Below are 17,206 nucleotides of genomic sequence, written 5' to 3'. Positions count from 1 at the left end.
CTGCCCCTGAGCTGTCAGTGGACTGATACAGGCGTAAATGGTAGCTTTTCTGCTGGTCAAAAGAATAATAGTACTAAAGCTCTCCTTAAATTGGCTTAGGAGTTCTGTTTCCAAAATATAACAATTTGCATAAAAATAAATGGCAACAGAAATTTTAAAACTCACTTGTCTTTTCAATGCCTTTTGTAGGTGCTTGTATGGTGCTTTGGGAACTGGTCTAATGTTCAGTCTCATATTGTAATCTCTTGGATTGCAAAAGTGATGAAGGTCTTCATGTTGTGTAGGTGGTCTTGTTTTGTTTTTTTTTTCTCCAGTGGACGTGACCATTCAAATATTGAGCCGTTCTGCAGTAAGCTGCCTGTTAGAGATAACCTTGAAATGTACCAAGACCCAAAGTGGCTCTGTTTCCTCTTTCCTCCAGAAGATCTCAGTGCTTTCAGTCTTTATTAGCAGTTTGTCTCTGATGTAATGTTATGTTTTGTGATTTAATTAGATTTTGAGTTCCCTGTCTTGGCTTCTCACCAGGTTTATCTTCAAATACTGTTTTTCCATTGTCGTCTCACTCTCTGGGTCCAAGCTGGATTTGTAAAAGTGAAAAGGAAATAGTAGTTTGGGCGGTTTGATTTGTTTCTTCTTGGGTGATTTTAAAATACTTTTAATTAGAGGACAAAACTAAGTTGCTAAATATAAAAATGTCAGAGACAGATAACTTTCATCTTACATAATCCCAAAACAGTATAGAACTTTGTACAATATCAGTGATGCTGTCTGTTTAGTAGAAAATATCCTGATAGCTTGTTGCAGCCTAGGCTGGTGTCTGTTGTGTTAGCAAGCATGCTATGCTTGTATGGAAATGCAAAGAATTCAAGTAGAAAACTCTCACTCATCTTTCTTTAGAGCGCAGGGGTTTTGAGCTCCAGACAAAATTAGTAAAAATTTCAACTCTTAAATTGTAGCAAGTCATGTGCTTCTCTCCTAAATCCTCAAATACTCAGCCTGTGTGAATTGTTCTACTTAACACTTTCCCATCAGATGACAGTTCTAGTTATATAGGGCAGACATGCATGTTATCAGCAAATTAGGTGCTTGTAGGACAGACTGCTTTGCAGCGTACTCATAAGTCTTTGCATTTCAGAAAGTGTGGGCATTGGAGAGAGCTCACTGGTTGCCTGACCAGAAATTAATTTTGCTATTTGTTAGCATTTCTATCAAATAAAATAAGCTATTTTTCAGTTGCTTGTTGCCAGTGTGACCTCAAAATTAGAACATGAAGGAAAATGGGTTTGTTTTTCATTGAAAGGGAAATACTTTGGGCAAAACGCCACTTCAGCTTCTCATAGAAAGTGTAGTTGAGAAACTCCTATTCTCATCCTCCCCTGTGGATTGAGATTCCTGGTCAGAATAAATGACTGATAAGGCACCAGTCTCATGGGCAAAAGCAATGCCCAGGAGGGAGAAGTCCTACAGAATGCTCACATAAGCAAATGTTATGATAAGACAATTAGACTGTGGTTTTTCACAGGTGATGCAGTGGCTGTGTGCTGTTTTCTGTTCCTGTTTCATTGTTCACTGAAGTTTTCTAGGCTCAGAGTTACCTTGAAATTTGAAACTGGCACATTAGTCTTAACTGCATCTGACTGTATTGGTTTAAGGGTCTGTTACCCCTTTTGGCAGAATGGAGTATCCGTGCCCATTTCTCACTCTCCGAGTGCAGGGTCAGGCAGCTGGGCCGTGGGCCATGCACTGGCCACACTCCTATGCTCTTCACTGAAGCAGCTGGAGCAGCAGTTTTGCTCATCATGCTGTGGCACTGCCAGTCTGCAGCAGGGGCAGGAGTGTGTGTCTGTCCTTGTGAGCTGCAGGACGTGTATAATGTGTTCTGTTTCCTTTAGACTGAGTGGTGCCTAGACTCCTCCATCTGCAGTTTGTAGAGCAAAATGCATAACTATATTGCTATAATGCCTCTCTAAGCCTTAATGGAGAATAAATCCTTACAACTCCTCTTAAAACTTAGAGAATTGGCTTTGCAAGTTCAAAGATTTTAAAATGGCTCTTGGCTTGTAAAATAAAGAAACTGTGTTTATAGAGGAGTGTTGTGGTTTAGCCCCAGATGGCGACTAAGCCTCACACAACTGTTTGCTCATTTGCCATGATGGGATGGGGGAGAGAATCAGAAGAGCAAAAGTGAGAAAAAGTTGAGATAAAGGCAGTTTAATAGGTAAAACAAAAGCTAAAAAAAAAGGCAAGCAAAGAGAAAAAAGAATTCATTCGCTGCTTCCAGTGGGCAGGCCAGGTGTTCAGCGATCCCCAGGAAAGCAGGGCTCCATCACATGTAATGGACAAACACCATTGCTCCAAACGTCCCCGCTTCCTTCTTTCTTCCCCTAACTTTTACATGTTGAGCGTGATGCCATATGGTATGGAATATCTCTTGTGGTCAGCTGGAATCAGCTGTCCCAGCTGTGTCCCCTCACAACTTTTTGTGCCCTGCAGCCTATTCAATGGTAGGGTGGGGTGAGAAGCAGAAAAGACCTTGATTCAGTATAAACACTCTTTAGCAACAACTAAAATATCAGTGTGTTATCAACATTATTCTCAGCCTAAATCCAAAACACAGCACTATACCAGCTACTAGGAAGAAAATTAACTCTGTCCCAGCTGAAAGCAGGAGAGAGCTGCTGCTTCAGCTTGTTCAGTGGTAGGAAATGTGCATGGTTTTTATTTTGCACATATGTTCTAATCTCTGAATCTGCCTAAGTAAATTCAAGAAAATATTTTAGGTTACTAGTAATGTCAGGCATTTTGCAGCTATGAAGGAATGAAGTTAACACTTCTTTATAACTAGATAATTTTGATTGAGAATCCTTGAGCAACTTCTTATCCCTGCCCTTACACTGAATATTGAGTCTTTTTATTAGTAGTAATTTCTCCAATAGTGTCTTGGCTAATTGTAGTTTGAATCCAATAAGGATGAGCATGTCTGAAGTATAGACTGACTTGTATATAGAAATTGATACATAAGAGAATAGCATATAAAAAGCTTCGAGTTCTAGACTTTGGAAGTGTGATTACAGAACTATTTTCCCCTTTTGAAGAAGTTCATTTCTCATTTAAATGTAAGAACTTCTACCAGTAGACTAAGCAAGGGCTGGACCGTTCCACTCAGTAAAAGCATGAAACTATCTCTCATACTTAAAGAACAGCAGAAGCACCTAATTTAGGAGCAGTTTTAGAGCTATGAATCCTTGCCTTGCATGAGTGCCTTGTAAGCTTGTGCTACTGTTGTCCTGCTTGGTTGCTTTAGGTAGGTGTTCAAATTTGGGGAGACAGGTTTTCATGCTCATCACTCTTTACAGCCTCTCCTTCGTCTATTTTAGGTAACCTTATGCTCCCAGTAATAGTTATTTCTGGGTCTAATGTTTCAGTTGCTGTGGAAAGTTACTTAACAAATAATGTGGATTTGTGTTTTCTGCTTTGAAGTGAATATCTGACTTTTCTCTGAATCATTGTTCAAAATATTCTCCTTTCACAGGTACTTCTGTTCATCTTTGCAAAAGCTCAGATTTTTCACAGGGACATTTGTCATGATAGTGATTGACCCAAAGTGGCTAAATGTGTGTTTGGTACCTATTGGCAGTATTCTTATTTTTTCTTCTTCTAGGACGTGAAAATCTGAGAAATGAACAAATTACGGCAAAGCTTTAGGAGAAAGAAAGATGTCTATGTCCCAGAGGCCAGCAGGCCCCATCAGTGGCAGACTGATGAAGAAGGCGTTCGTACTGGCAAGTGTAGTTTTCCTGTTAAGGTAAGAGTTTCTGCCTTTCTTTCGGGTATCCATGAGGTACTCTTGCCGTGAATTATAATTTGGGGTTTTTTTGGCAAGCATAACCAGCAGCATGCTTCTTTACACACCTGTTTTACAGTCAGCTCTCGTTGCAAAGGATATGGCTTTTTTATTAAAACCAGGTGACTCGTGTAACAAGTGCCTCGGAAAATCAGTGTGAGATATCCTACATCATTATCTAGTTGAAATAAATCAGGTAGCTAGGCAGAGGAATAATACAATATTTGTCTTCATTTTTCTGGAAGAGCAGAAATGATAGACCTCTTGAACTGCATGGAAGGGTACTCAGTTCTCTAAGTTGAAAGTGTAGTTGCAGTTACGGTTTGACTTGTAAGGTAAGTGGTGGGTTGTGATTGGAAAGCAGTCCTTCCTCTTGAGAAGTGAAAACATTGTCAAGTAACACCTGGAGTTTTGACCAGTGCATGAGGTTAGAAGCACTTGCTAACTTCTGAGAATGCCTTCTGTGCTACAATTTTGTGTGTGTTTATTTTACAGACTGTTAATACACGTGAAACTGAAATTACCTTTTTGAATTCTGATAACTTCTTCCAGATTATGAGAGTATTATAAATAGGTATTTTCTTTCCTTTGTCCAATTCTGCTTCCCCCCCTTTTTCAGAAACTGTATTTTAATATTTTAGAATAATATTTAATATCAATACTTAAGAAATACCATAATAGAAATGAGTATAAAATTTAAGGTGTCTTGTTGCATACACTCCCCTTGTAATCAAAAGCTTTCTCCTAAAGGTACACTAATACTAGATCTACAATAAATTGGAAGCAGATGACACTTGGGGAAAGCTAATGGATTAAATATGTATGTACAAGAAACACAGTCTATGGTTCTGATGCCTGAGGACCTTTTATTAATTTTTATCTTTATTATGCTTAAAATAATTCTGTCTGATAGTTAAACATGTGATGTTGCTAGGTGGAACTCTTGAAACGGACTGTTTCATATTTTTGAAGCTGTGGATTTGTGCAGATATATAGTAAGTTTGAAGTAACTTTCACACTAGGTTATGCTCTATTGTAGTTGCTTTTACATATACTCAAGTGTGTACAACATTTCTCGTATATTGTGATTGCTTGCTGATTTGTCTTTGTCTTGTGTTATTTTTCTGCTGAAAGGAAGGAACTGTAATTTAATGCTAAACAGAGATGGTGTTTTGCCAAAGCTTTGAAAGTAACTGCTCTGTGGAAGCTCAAACTTAGATTAAGGTTTAACACAGTCTAGGAGAGAAAAGAGTTGTAAGTTTGAGGATGGTTATTTTTTCATAATTTAGGCATTATACAGGGTGAAAAGCAACGTGCTCAATTTCTAGGCATTAAGTTTTATTCAAACTTTTTCAGTCCTTTACTGAACACAAAGAGTGTGAACCACTGCTCGCTGTTTAAAGACTGACTTTTTTTAAAACTCTCAATCAGGACTTGCACTTCTAATGACAAATGCTTCCTGTATTAAATAAAGCATTCATCTATTCTGGGCACATGTACCCAAAGTCAAAAAAAGGTTTTGAGCTATTCTGTGCTGAAAAGGCATAGAAATGGATGAATCTTTGCATCCTGTCATCATAATGGGACTTATTTACACTTATTAGTCCACTTTTAGTTGGAATTCACTGAATTAATTTAATTTGTTCTTTGGAAAAATACTCTAAGCTGAACACATCTCTACATACGTTTCTTGGTTTGGTCAGAATGGTAAACTATTAATATTTAAAGAATTTGCAATTAGATGAAAACTTAAATTCAGAACAGTTTGATATTAAGAGGCGTTATACCTTATTTGATTAGAATTTATCATCCAAAATACTGTGCCTTGATATGGACAAAGTGGAAATTTTTATTAGGCTTGAGAGGCAAAGTGGGTGTTAACTGGTGTTTAATAGATACAGGCAGGAAGTATGCCATTGTGAGTGAACGAGATAAACCAGATGTAGAGTCATCGGTTTAGTGGGTGGCACTATATTTTGCTCACAGAAAGAATAGAACTTTGTCCTATTGAAGAAGAGTATCCTGTTACGCTGTTCTTGGGTATTTTTTTTAAATTCATACATTGCAGAAAAGTATGCCGTCTCCTGTGTCCTTAAACGTCTGATGGGGTGACTTTTCTTCCTGATACTCCTCAATGAAGCAGGATAAACTGAGATATTTTGGGGGAAATGGTTAATGAATAGGAGTGCATTCAAATCTGAAAGATGGTGAAAATGCCTTAATTTTCTTCAGGTTCCTCAGTGGGAATTCTAGAGTGGTCTGTTGCCTGTAATGTAGCTGCTCAACCACAGTTTAATAGTTTCGGGGTGGTGTCTGTCCTTATTCATTATGAACTGCTTTGCCTACTCCCTAAAAATCATCATCTATAAGTCTTTGGAGCTCAAAGTGTAACTGAGTGGCAAGACCAGAGTCTGGCTTTTGCAGGGATTATGAAAATTTTACCTGTGCTCAGTGAAGACCTGAGAATTGTTAATAAATATTCTGCAGCTGTGTGTAAGGTTTTCTGTTTGAAAGTAAAGTACACGAAACTAATGTAGTAGTGGCCGTGCATGTTTCTCCTAATGCTGCTATTTTATTTAGGTAAGACTCTTCTTTTTTTTTATTTTTTTCCTCAAGAGAGAGGAGACTTGTGCAAGTGTTAGGGAAAATTTGCTCTCAGTTTCTTTTGTAAAAGAAAAAGACCAAGATATATGTCACTCTCTTAAGTTGGTTTGTGTTTTAACTTCTTGCCTTTGGGCATTTATGTTTTGCCGAGAACTGGGATGTTTGTAGAGTGCTAGCGCAGATTTATCCTTTTCTAGACATTACAGAACATGTGGAAGCACTTTGAAAGTCATGTTGCAAATAGGATTTCATCCTGTCTCCAGGCTTCACTCCATTAGTGTTGGACAGGGTCTCCAGTAGCTTTGAGGATGCTGTACTGCAAGCACATTTAATGTTATTGAAAGGTTTTCTATGTTGGCATGGTTCTTGAAGCTCTTCCTGGGCGATGTCCACACTGATCCTTATTGTTAAAGTCCTTAAGTGTGCTGTTGAATTTTGAACAAATCTGATAAAACTATGGATTGCCTTTGTTTTGGTAGAGAAGATGCTCTGTGGAAAGTGTTGGTAAAACCTATCATATTGTTCTTTCCAGTGCTGTGCTCATAAATTTGGAGATGGTGATAATCATGGGTGTGTACTGTTACTTTAAGACAATGACACTCTTTTTTAACTCTGTTTAACAGTCTGTTTTTCCACTAGTTGGTGAGGCTGCGTTACGTGTAACCAGCTACTGATCATATTTTCTCAGTGATCTTCATGTGTGTTGAGGTATTTACAGATAGTTGTTCTTTGTGTTGGAATTCTGACCATACTTGTGGTGTAATCTGACACATTCAAAGTAGGGCTGTGCAATGGCTACTGACTTTCCTGTAATGTTCTTCTGTGTAAACTGCTTCAAATGCACTTTGAAAGATGCTGGAGTGTATGACTGAATGGGTTTTTTGCACTCCACTGCATCAGCAGAGACAGGTGCCTGTCTGTCAGCAAAAGTATGAAAAAGATGTGTTTAGAAAAGTGTGACTTGCAGACTTTTGCTATTCCATTGGGAACCTAAATGGTGTTGCTCTCCTAACTTCAGTGGTGTTGGAAACATGATACATTGCAGCTTTTATAGATGTACAACAAGACAAGAGTTGCCCTGTTATTAAATGGGGCACTGGTACATCTGCTGGAAAATCTGTGCAGAAGAGTATTTTCAGGGGGAAATTCTTTTTTCCGCTGTCCTAACAAACTGAAAAGTAAATACTGTGTTTCAGTAGCGAATCCTTCCTCTGAGAGAAAAACTGTGCCGGATACATGCAAGACATAGGGGCCTTAGATGAAGACATTGTATTTTAAACTATTCAGAAGTGTATTATTCTAACAGACATTACAGCTGTGCTTATCAGTGCTATAATTTATTTCTACACAATTGTATGCATCATAATTGCAAAAAAATTGAAGTTCATTGACATACACATTTTCAAATTTGCTTTCTTGCTCCAGACACTACCTCACTGAGAACATGCAGCTGTTCTATGTTATAATGACTAAAATATTTGACACTAGGGCTTCTTTTGTCTGAAATGCCTTTTCGAGTGTCCCTCTGGGTAAGTGGTTTTCATTCATACAAATGTACTTTAGAGTAACTGGCCTGTGAAATTTATATCAGAAAAATTAGGTCATTTCCTCCTACCTAACAGAACTAAACAAACCAAACATTTGCAAATTCTTAGTGGTTCTAACCTACTGGACATGTTAAACAGAATATTAACAGCTGATTGTTGTGGTTGTAGAAGACACAACAGTTGTGTGCATTTTGGATAACTTAATTACTGTCACTGTCATGTTTTTGGTGGTCGGTCTCCTTTGACCTTAAGGTATCTAAAGCTACTGTTGCCTATAGCCTGCAAGTTTAGTTGTATGTTTTTATTCTATTTAGTCCAACTGAAAGACTAGGTATATCAGTGAAAAAAGCCCATGTGGGAGAGTTACAAACCACATTTCTATCTCTGAAGTCCAGGGTTTTCTTCTGAGTGCCTGCTATCACTCAAGTTAGCCTTTCCACTGGATCTTGATTTCTGTGTTAGTGTTGATAAATAAAAATTGTATGGATAGAGTTGTACTTCCACATATAAAAGAATTGACTTGTCAGAGCAAATACTCTTCCACTGTTTCCTATGTAAACCTTGCTTTAGTAGGAGGTGTCTGTAAGGCACTGTGTTACCCTGTTTTCAAGCAGAGACAGAAGAAAAGGGTCCAACTGGCACTGAGGCCTGGGAGTATGCTCACTGGGGCCTGTGAGTGTCAGTTCTCATCCCTGGGGTCCCTGGGATGACCCAACAGTGTGTTATGTCATTAAGCCATATGTGGCCCTGCTGAAACCACTATCCGTAGGAGATGGGCCATTTCTTTCACTTTGCTTTGTGCTCTCACACCACTCATAGCTTCCCAATTGTCTTCTTTAGTTTGGGAATTTGCATATTGGACTTCATTGCTTAACGTCACATTTATAAATCTCACATTTAAAATTACCTCTTACTTTTAATAAGTTTATAAATACAACTTGCATGCCGTTCTGTTCCACCAGGTCAGAAAGACTGGTACCAGCACAGGTAGCTGTGGCTTTTGTTCTGTGCCTTAAGTGCACTTCTACTTTGAAATAATAGTAGCTGTGGAAGGATTTACCAGCATGTTGATACTGAAGTGCCTTTAAGTTAGGCATGTGATATTTTTGACTGTAAAAGCTTGAGATACTTGAATAGTCTTTGGAAACTATGTTAAGTATTTTTAAGAAGTTAATGTGACAAATCTGCTGATTTCTGAAATGTTGCACAGCCTTACACATTAAACACTAGAAATCCCTACCTCTGAAGGCACGAACTGATGTTAGCAATGAACAATGACCGTTCTGTTGAATGCTGACCCTCAGCAAGCAATGGTACATTTTAAAATCCTGCAGCATATAACATCACAGGAAAAAGGCTTGAAGACAGGTAATTATAAAAGAATGGTGACTGTAATGGAAGGTGATGCTTGCCTGCAATATATTCCTATGCATTTTTGTCACAATTAAAAGGAATGTAACACAATCCCTAATGCTTAAACGTTTCACTCTTGTGTCCAATCCTTAGTTGTGTTTGAAGAGCCTTGCAAACATGGAATTTAAATGAAGCTTCTAGCTCAGTTTTAAAAACCTCCTGTCTTTGGCCAAGGTCAAATTCTGAAATAGTTTCATAAACTTCAAGTTGTTTTAAAGATGACAGTTAACATTTAGAGCCATAAAATGGTTTGGATGTCCTCGCAGAAATATTCATTTTAAATGTAATTTAGGTGTTGGAAATCAAAGTTCTCACTGGGTTATACTTTTTAATTCTGTTTTTTAAAATTAGGGGATCTCCAGTGTCATACATGGAAACTGAATTTTTTGCAGGACTTGAAGAAAAGGTACAGACTGACTACACCTGTGCAGTGTGTGTATGAAACTTGGTGCTATCAACACTTGATTTTCTTCTATTTTTTTTTATTTTTTTAAGAGAAGGTTTTAAATTTATTTAAGAATGTTGAATTCCTGGAAAAGTAGGAATTGAGCATCAGAGCGAGCAATGAAAAACCGAAGTCTGACGGTACATGTGTGAAGCTGGGAAGGGGCTAGGAGAAAACCTCATCAAGGGAAATTTAGGATAGGCATTAGCAGTAACAGCTTGGCAAAATAATGTTCCATTCTAACAGTGAGGCATATAAACTACAGAGTAGAAGGTGCAGCCTATTGATCTCCAGTTACAGAAATGTCATAATACTTCAAGGCTGAATGCTCTGATATAGATGTGGAAGTAGATCCTGCCCTGAGGCAAATGCTGTCCTACATAACCTCCTGAGTTCCTTCTCTGCCTCATTTTAGGGATTGGTAAGAATATGAAGAATATAGCATTTGTATATCCTGTATTGAACTTTGGTACCTCGTCTTCAATATTCCTAACGGGAAATGTTTGTTATTCCCTCACAGTGTTGTTTCTGTTCACAATGATAAATGTCACGTGAGAATCAGTAAGTGAAATTGCACAGTGTGGCTCTTAGGTGGATGTGAAGTGAAAGACACAAAGAACTGCCGGTATGGATACTGCTTTAGATTCTTTTGATCCACACTATTCATAGACACTTAGCGGGCTTAGGCTGCTACAGCTCCTTTTTTGGGGTGTTTAACAGGTTGATGAGACATTTTGATTTCTAGTGATGTGCATAGCATCCTAACTAACCTATAGCTTTGAGTAGTCAAAATTAAACCTTGTTGAGGCTTAATCATAGAATTTCTGTTGTCTAAGCAAACATCTGTTTCAAACTGATAGATTAAAAAAAGACAGGAGCATGGGTGTGAGAGGAGGGAAATTGTTCAGCATTGGAATGTAAATCTTACAGAAGTGAGCAGAAAAGTAGCTCAGCTTTAAGATGTATCCAGGGTTTCTGGATTTAAGCTTATGTCTAGTTTCAAGACAGCATTTCACTGTGAAACTTTGGAGCTCAGGCTTTAAATCTTGAGCAATGCCAATCCCAGAAGCATATCTACACAGATGTCAAGTAGTCAGTCTTACTGTTGCAACTAATACCCCAGAACTTACAGAGAGGAAGAAAGAGGAATGTTGCTGCCTCTAGGAAAAGTACCAAGGAATGCTGGTGTGCTCTTCTCTGTGGCAGCTAGTTTCCTAGCACAGGACACCTTGGACAAGACTTCAAGTAAGCTCATTTTCTGTGTCCGTCTAGTTTCAAATGTAATCCGAAGAACCTAATCTGTTATTGCAAAGTAAACAGCGCATGTGAACATCTGCTGAAACAGAGGGAACGCCCAATTATTTGCGTAGCTGAGTCTGTTTCAAAGAAAGATTGTAATAGCATATTACCAGACTTGAAACAAAAGTGGCATGAGTGAGCTGTCTAGGTAGAAGGAGCTCTGGTGAAGGATCTTTTTGCCAGCTATTATTGTTGAACTTTGAAATTTTGAAAACCGAGTCAATCAGTATTTGTGAAAGAAATGAAAATAAACAAAGAAAATGAGGGCATTGTTTCTTGTACTAGACAGAAATGGTAGATCTGTTTTGTTTCTCATCAGCAATGTTTCTGACCTGATATATGACCCCTTGATGTTTTATAGGAGCTATTTCAGTAGCATATATTTGGGGGATGACAGTAGGACTGACAGCTTCACCACAAACACTTAATATGGTAACTTGAGTTGTTCATTTTTAGATGAAGTTGAAAAAAGTTTAAAATGTTGAAAAATAATAAAGTTTCTCAAGCATTTTTTAAGTTGTAAGGATGTTTTGCTATGTGACTTGTTCTTCTGTCGATTGCTTTCTGTTTAACTTGAGATACCAAAAACTACCATCAGTGAAATAGAACATAAAAATCAGAGGTGAAGAGGGAAAGTTTTTTTATTTTTTGTTTAATTTGCTGTACCATCATCCTTTTTGTTTTCTGAAAATGTTAATATAAGCAGTACTTCTATTTAGTAATGTTTGCATTAAGAGCTTCTCCAGCAACCCCTGAAAATATTTTATTTGGATTAGAGCTTTTATGTTATGTTACTTTGTATGTGGATTCTGTCCACAAGGATTTTAGCTTTCTGTAAAAGCATTGGTGGTTAATTTCTGGTATAACGATTAAATCTCTTACAGAACATCTTATGTCCGAGAATTGCTGATGTCATGACTATCATTCATTGGTTGCTATGGAAATTAAGTATGAGTGCATTCAATATTAATACTGCATTCCTGCTATGTGCACTTTCCTGATGGAAAAGTACTCGCTTTCTCCAGGAACACTAGCTGCAGCAATCCCTGTGACAAGAAATGCTCTTTGCAGACATATCCGGGGTACCCTCTTCCTTACTGTTCTCGAAGTCATCATCCACCACAGTATGGCTTAGGCAGTTCACATTGATTTTTGTGTACGCAGTTGTTGTGTGTCCCAGCCCTTGAGTGTGTCTGTGATAATGTGCTGATATAGATTTGCAGATTCACTTACATAGGGCGAGCCCAGGCACTTCAGCAGTATGTTTCTTCTCCTTTAGTTTGAAAGGGAAGTTCCTTTAAGAGATCCTGAAAGGTTGTTTATACCAGTGTGGGATTTGTGTTTCTGCTTTTTAAAGTGGTTTCCAGGTAATCTCTTAACTGTAGTGGAACAACAGAATTTAACAATGGTTTATTTTTCCTAAGTCTTGAATTCTGGTGTTTAAGTTTAATTTCAGACTCTTAACTAGTAGCTGTATTTCCTTTATTAAATTTTGAAATGTCACTTTTAAAATGCTGTTGCACTAATAAGTTGAGCCAATATTTCAAATTTAAGGCTGGGTTGTGATATATAATTACAGTTCGATACTTCTGTGTATATGTAAGCATACCAGAAAAGGTCTCAGTCTTTGAAGCAGTTTTTTGCCAATTTTCTTAAGGAAATATTTAGTTTTTTGATTATGTCCCATTAAAAGTCAGATAAATATTGTAGCATTGGTTAAATACAGCAGCCACGTGTATCTGCTCTCAGCCTGGCAGGGGAAAAAGTTTTTTAGAAATAAACTTGAAGATTTTGAAGGAGGCCTACGGCTTAAGGGACACTTGGCTAAAAGAAGAAGAGACCCACAGCGTTCTGATTATACAGCTGAAATTTATTTTTACAAGAAAGAAACTTAAAAGTAAATTGGCATGTATAAGGACTTAATGTACCACCATCCCATCCTAGAAAAAGGAAAAAAACAAAGCAGGAAAAAATTCGAAATTGCCTGTAAAATATGCAAGGCCACTGATAACGATGAGCTTCTGGTTTCTGCAAAAATGGTGCAATGGCAAAAAGAAGGGTTTTTTTGATGAAGGACTGAAAGTGTAATGTGTAAATGCAAACAAAGCAGCTTTTGTCCTCCATATAATAAAGAAGTATTGTGCGACAGTGTAATTTCTTTTATAATTCAGAATTGATTGATGCTCAATGAGGTCTGTGGATTGTAGCCTCTTGGTGTGGGTAGATGCACTTGATATGTGTAATAATGTCCCCATTCACTGGGGTGGAAGCAGTGTTTGAAAACTGCAGCTAAACTTGCTGTCTCCAGCACCAGTGGCATGACTGATTGCTGAAAGTTGGAGCATGGGACTTGAATAGAGGTTTGGCAACACAGGGGAAAATGGTTGTCTGTTTTGGAGTGTGATATGAGGCAATATTTACTCTGCTCTGTTTCTCCCTTTTCCAACCAAAAGGCAGGTTGCCAAGAACGGGGACTGAATGGTTTGGATCTTCAGTTAAAAACATTTCACCTGCACCGGAGTAAATGAGATGTGCAGATAGCTCAGGAAATCTGAAAGTTGTCTTCTATTTGAATGATACTTAGTGTTTGTGCAAACTAGATGGCTCATTTCCTACATGTATTTTTTTTCTGTCCAGTATAAACTTCAGTCTTATTCTGTCTATATCACTCTATATCACTCTCTTTTTAAAGAGAAGTTACTAAACCCAAAACTTTCTCATGACAGGTATCTACAATGACAGAATTTCTGCATTTCTGGACTCTGGAATTTCCAGAGGAGTCATGGCACAACTGAATATCCATCTATGATGGTTGTTAATATACATACATACTTCCAGACACATAGTAATTACATCTTTAGCTGTTACTATTTGCGTATTCTTAGGATTAAAATGTTCTAGTTTGTGTTTTGGAGAAATCAAGATATTGTGCAAGAGTTCCGCAAGCTCAGCTGAGGGAGTACAGTTGCTGCTTTGGCAACTCCAGCATTCAATTATAAGGCTTCAGCCTCACAGAACTCATTTTCAAAAAGCTCTAAAGTGTCAGATCTCTTTTATTTACCTTCTAGTGTCTATGCAATTTATTTTTCAAGTTGTTCTCCAGCTGTGAGGGCTGGTTTAAATGAAATTCTCATAGAATCGTTCCATCCACATTTAACTCTGAAGAAAACGCTACATAGTGAGATTTAATGTTAAAGCCCTCTGTCACTTAAGATATTTAAACCTTTCAGCAGTTTAATGATATATAGAGTCTCCTTCTGGAGCACCTTACCTTGCATGAAAAGACCTCAACATTCCAGTTTCTGTTAAATCTTTAAAACAGTCTTGATTTTGTCCATTTAGTTGAATCTATTATGTTAATTTAAAACTGCTTCAGTATGGTGCTAACGAGTGAAATATTTTTGTCCATCTAGCTAAGTATGGTATCCTAATTAATGAAACAAAATCTAGGAGATTTCAGGTAACTCATGATAGAATATTCTGTTATTGAGTGGGACGTGTCAATAGATTATTAAACCTAGGTCACTACTGCGTTACGCGACACAAGTATTGGTTCTTATATTTTAAAACCACTTATTCACTCTCTAGCTAGCCTAGAATATAAATGCTGAATTGCATACAATTCACGTAAATCAGGGAAAGTTTCCTCTGACCTATAGCTCTTATTACAAAACTTCAGAAAGCTTTTAATAGTTTTGTTCAAGAGTTAAGTACTTTGAATAAGAATATGAATTTTTCTGAGAGAACATTTCCTTCCCCTATCAAAAAGAACTATGATTGGAAAAGGTAAGGAAATTGGAAAAGTTAGAGCTAAAAGTTCCAGAAAGTTACAGAATGTAGAATTAAACTATCCCAGACACTACACTGATGTATTTCCTGCAATTGCTTTCTCTATAGGCTAATATTGTTCTGGGTTGTAAATTTGAAAGCTTTGAAACTTAAAGTTTCTATTCAGTGTTATTTTGCTGGGGGTTTTTTTGGTTTTGTTTTTTAAGTAGTGCTTGGTAAGATGAATATGCATTTTTGAAATCTGCATATTTAAAAAACAAATTAAAAAAAAATTTAAAAATTCAAACTCCAACCTTTTTGTAAGAATGATAAATGTCTCTGTGTCCACTTAACAGCTTGTTGGTTTAATGAAGATAAACAATTCTGGTTTACAATTTAAAAAAAGGTAGGATAGAGGGGAAGGGAGCAAGGAAAGATTTTTTTTTTTTTTTCTGTTTGCAACATTGAAATTTCTTGTATTTGGACATGAACATTTGAATGTATTTATTCATCTTACCGTGTAGTGTAATTCAGTTTTGGATAGTAAATATATTTATTCAAAGCTAAGTTATTCATCGTCCCCCTATATCCCTATATTGATGTAAGATTTTCATGCTATGCTGGTAAAAGAAAAGACTGAAGCTCATTCTGAATAAGCAGGAAAATACAGTTTTCAGTACTTTTCAATTTCATATTTTCCCCTGAGTAAGGGAAGTCTGTCTTTCCCTCAAAATTCCTAGTTGTATTACGCTTTTCTGCTGGTGCTGGTGCACCACATTATATACACAGTCAAACCCTCAAATGCAGGTCTCAAAAGAAGGCTGGCAAAGTGCTGTTAGTGTCTGTCATCTCAGCTGTACTGAGATGAATGCAGAGCTTGGATTCATCAAAACCCTGGGAGTTTAAGGAACTAGTATTAAGCTTTTCTCTCCCTACTCTCTTTCCTGCAGTACTTGGGACATGTCGAAGTGGATGAATCCAGAGGAATGCATATCTGTGAAGATGCTGTGAAGAGGCTGAAATCTGTATGTATATTTTTTTCATGACAAAGTTGGCTTTGGGGCTGTGAGTGTTACTGGAAAAGGTCAGTTCGGCAGCAGTGCCCCAGCTAAGGACTGAACTTTTGACCCATGTTAGGAGAACAGTTGGCCGATTTGGGACCACTGCTGCAGTTAGGGGGACATGCTAATCTGATGATGAGAGGGAGAGTTACAACTGTTCTTTCTACTTGCAGAAACTATTTGCAAAACAAATGTGTAAATTCTCTGTGACCTTTCAGGCTAAGTTGGTACCCACATGGGACTTGAACCATTGTTTTTTAACAGCTTTCTCCCTCTCTCTCTTTTCTTCTCCCCCTCTCTCTCTTTCCCCTCTGTTGCCTGCCACTTTAATAGTGACTTAATTCACCATTATTATACAAAATATTACTTGTTTTAGGCTGCTTTTTTGTAATGCACTGCAACATTGTAGTCATGCATGAAATAATCTGGCTTGCATCTGCTCAAAGTGGCCTGAAGGCTGCCTAATTCTGATATGTCATGAAGTGGGCTGCTCTTAGTTTGGCTTCTGTGAACGTTTGCTCCTGTAAATGGCACTCGTTCAAAGCTCTTTGTAGTTCTGTGGCTCATTTGAAGAGGTCTTGTCATCTCTTTCCTGAAGTAATAATACCACAAAATCCTGCGGAAATAGCAAACTCTAGAAAGGCAGGGATCAGTCTATCAAGGAACTGAGGCTATAACATCATTGAAAAGAACAGGAGAAAGGACATAAAAAATTTGAATTTTGAATGGAAATGGAGAACTGCAATCCTTGTCATCATTTCTCTTACATGTTTTAACTATATATTCTTCAGTGTGCCTTCAGTGGAAGAAACTCTTGTATCCTTGCAGCTCAACAAAATCACTGGAAGTCCATCAAACACTTCTACTGCACTTTTGCTAACTTAAAATATCTGCTATTGGACGTCCCTTTTTTAACCTCGCCAAATCTGAGAGCTCAAATGACTTCCATCTAGACCTGTTCTTCCCTTCTTTCTAGCACACAGTGGAAGATTATAGGTTATCTTTTCTGCCTTCTGTTGTGCTGAAAAGTTTCTGAATTGGTTTAATGCTCTGATTAAAATCAAGTCTTTTCATTCTTTTCTCTCTCAGCTAATGTATAGCAACCTGTTAAAGACACATCCCATCTGTTCTCATTCAGTCAGTCCACAGTGATTGGTGATTGATTTTTATTAAAAAGGGCCACACAAATATAAATTAATTTCTTTGTTCTCTGGATTTAGTTTAT

The 17,206-nt window shown here is 37.5% G+C and overlaps 1 protein-coding gene across 10 annotated transcripts in view; it reads left to right on the top strand.

The window, feature by feature from the left end:
- Nucleotides 1-17,206, top strand: part of NUMB (NUMB endocytic adaptor protein) — a 44,585-nt gene that overhangs the window by 6,224 nt on the left and 21,155 nt on the right. For all 10 annotated transcript variants that reach the window (XM_039389073.1, XM_039389069.1, XM_039389072.1 and 7 more), the window contains 2 exons: nucleotides 3,662-3,805; nucleotides 15,871-15,945. In XM_039389073.1, the coding sequence (XP_039245007.1) occupies nucleotides 3,680-3,805; nucleotides 15,871-15,945 (201 nt within the window). In that variant the 5' untranslated portion in view covers nucleotides 3,662-3,679. The remainder of the gene's footprint in view (nucleotides 1-3,661; nucleotides 3,806-15,870; nucleotides 15,946-17,206) is intronic.

Source organism: Pipra filicauda, unplaced genomic scaffold, assembly GCF_003945595.2.
Source record: "Pipra filicauda isolate LSUMZ 115617 unplaced genomic scaffold, ASM394559v2 scaffold6_size6359152_pilon, whole genome shotgun sequence".
Taxonomy (NCBI): domain Eukaryota; kingdom Metazoa; phylum Chordata; class Aves; order Passeriformes; family Pipridae; genus Pipra; species Pipra filicauda.
This window is presented reverse-complemented; position numbering and strand designations above follow the sequence as displayed.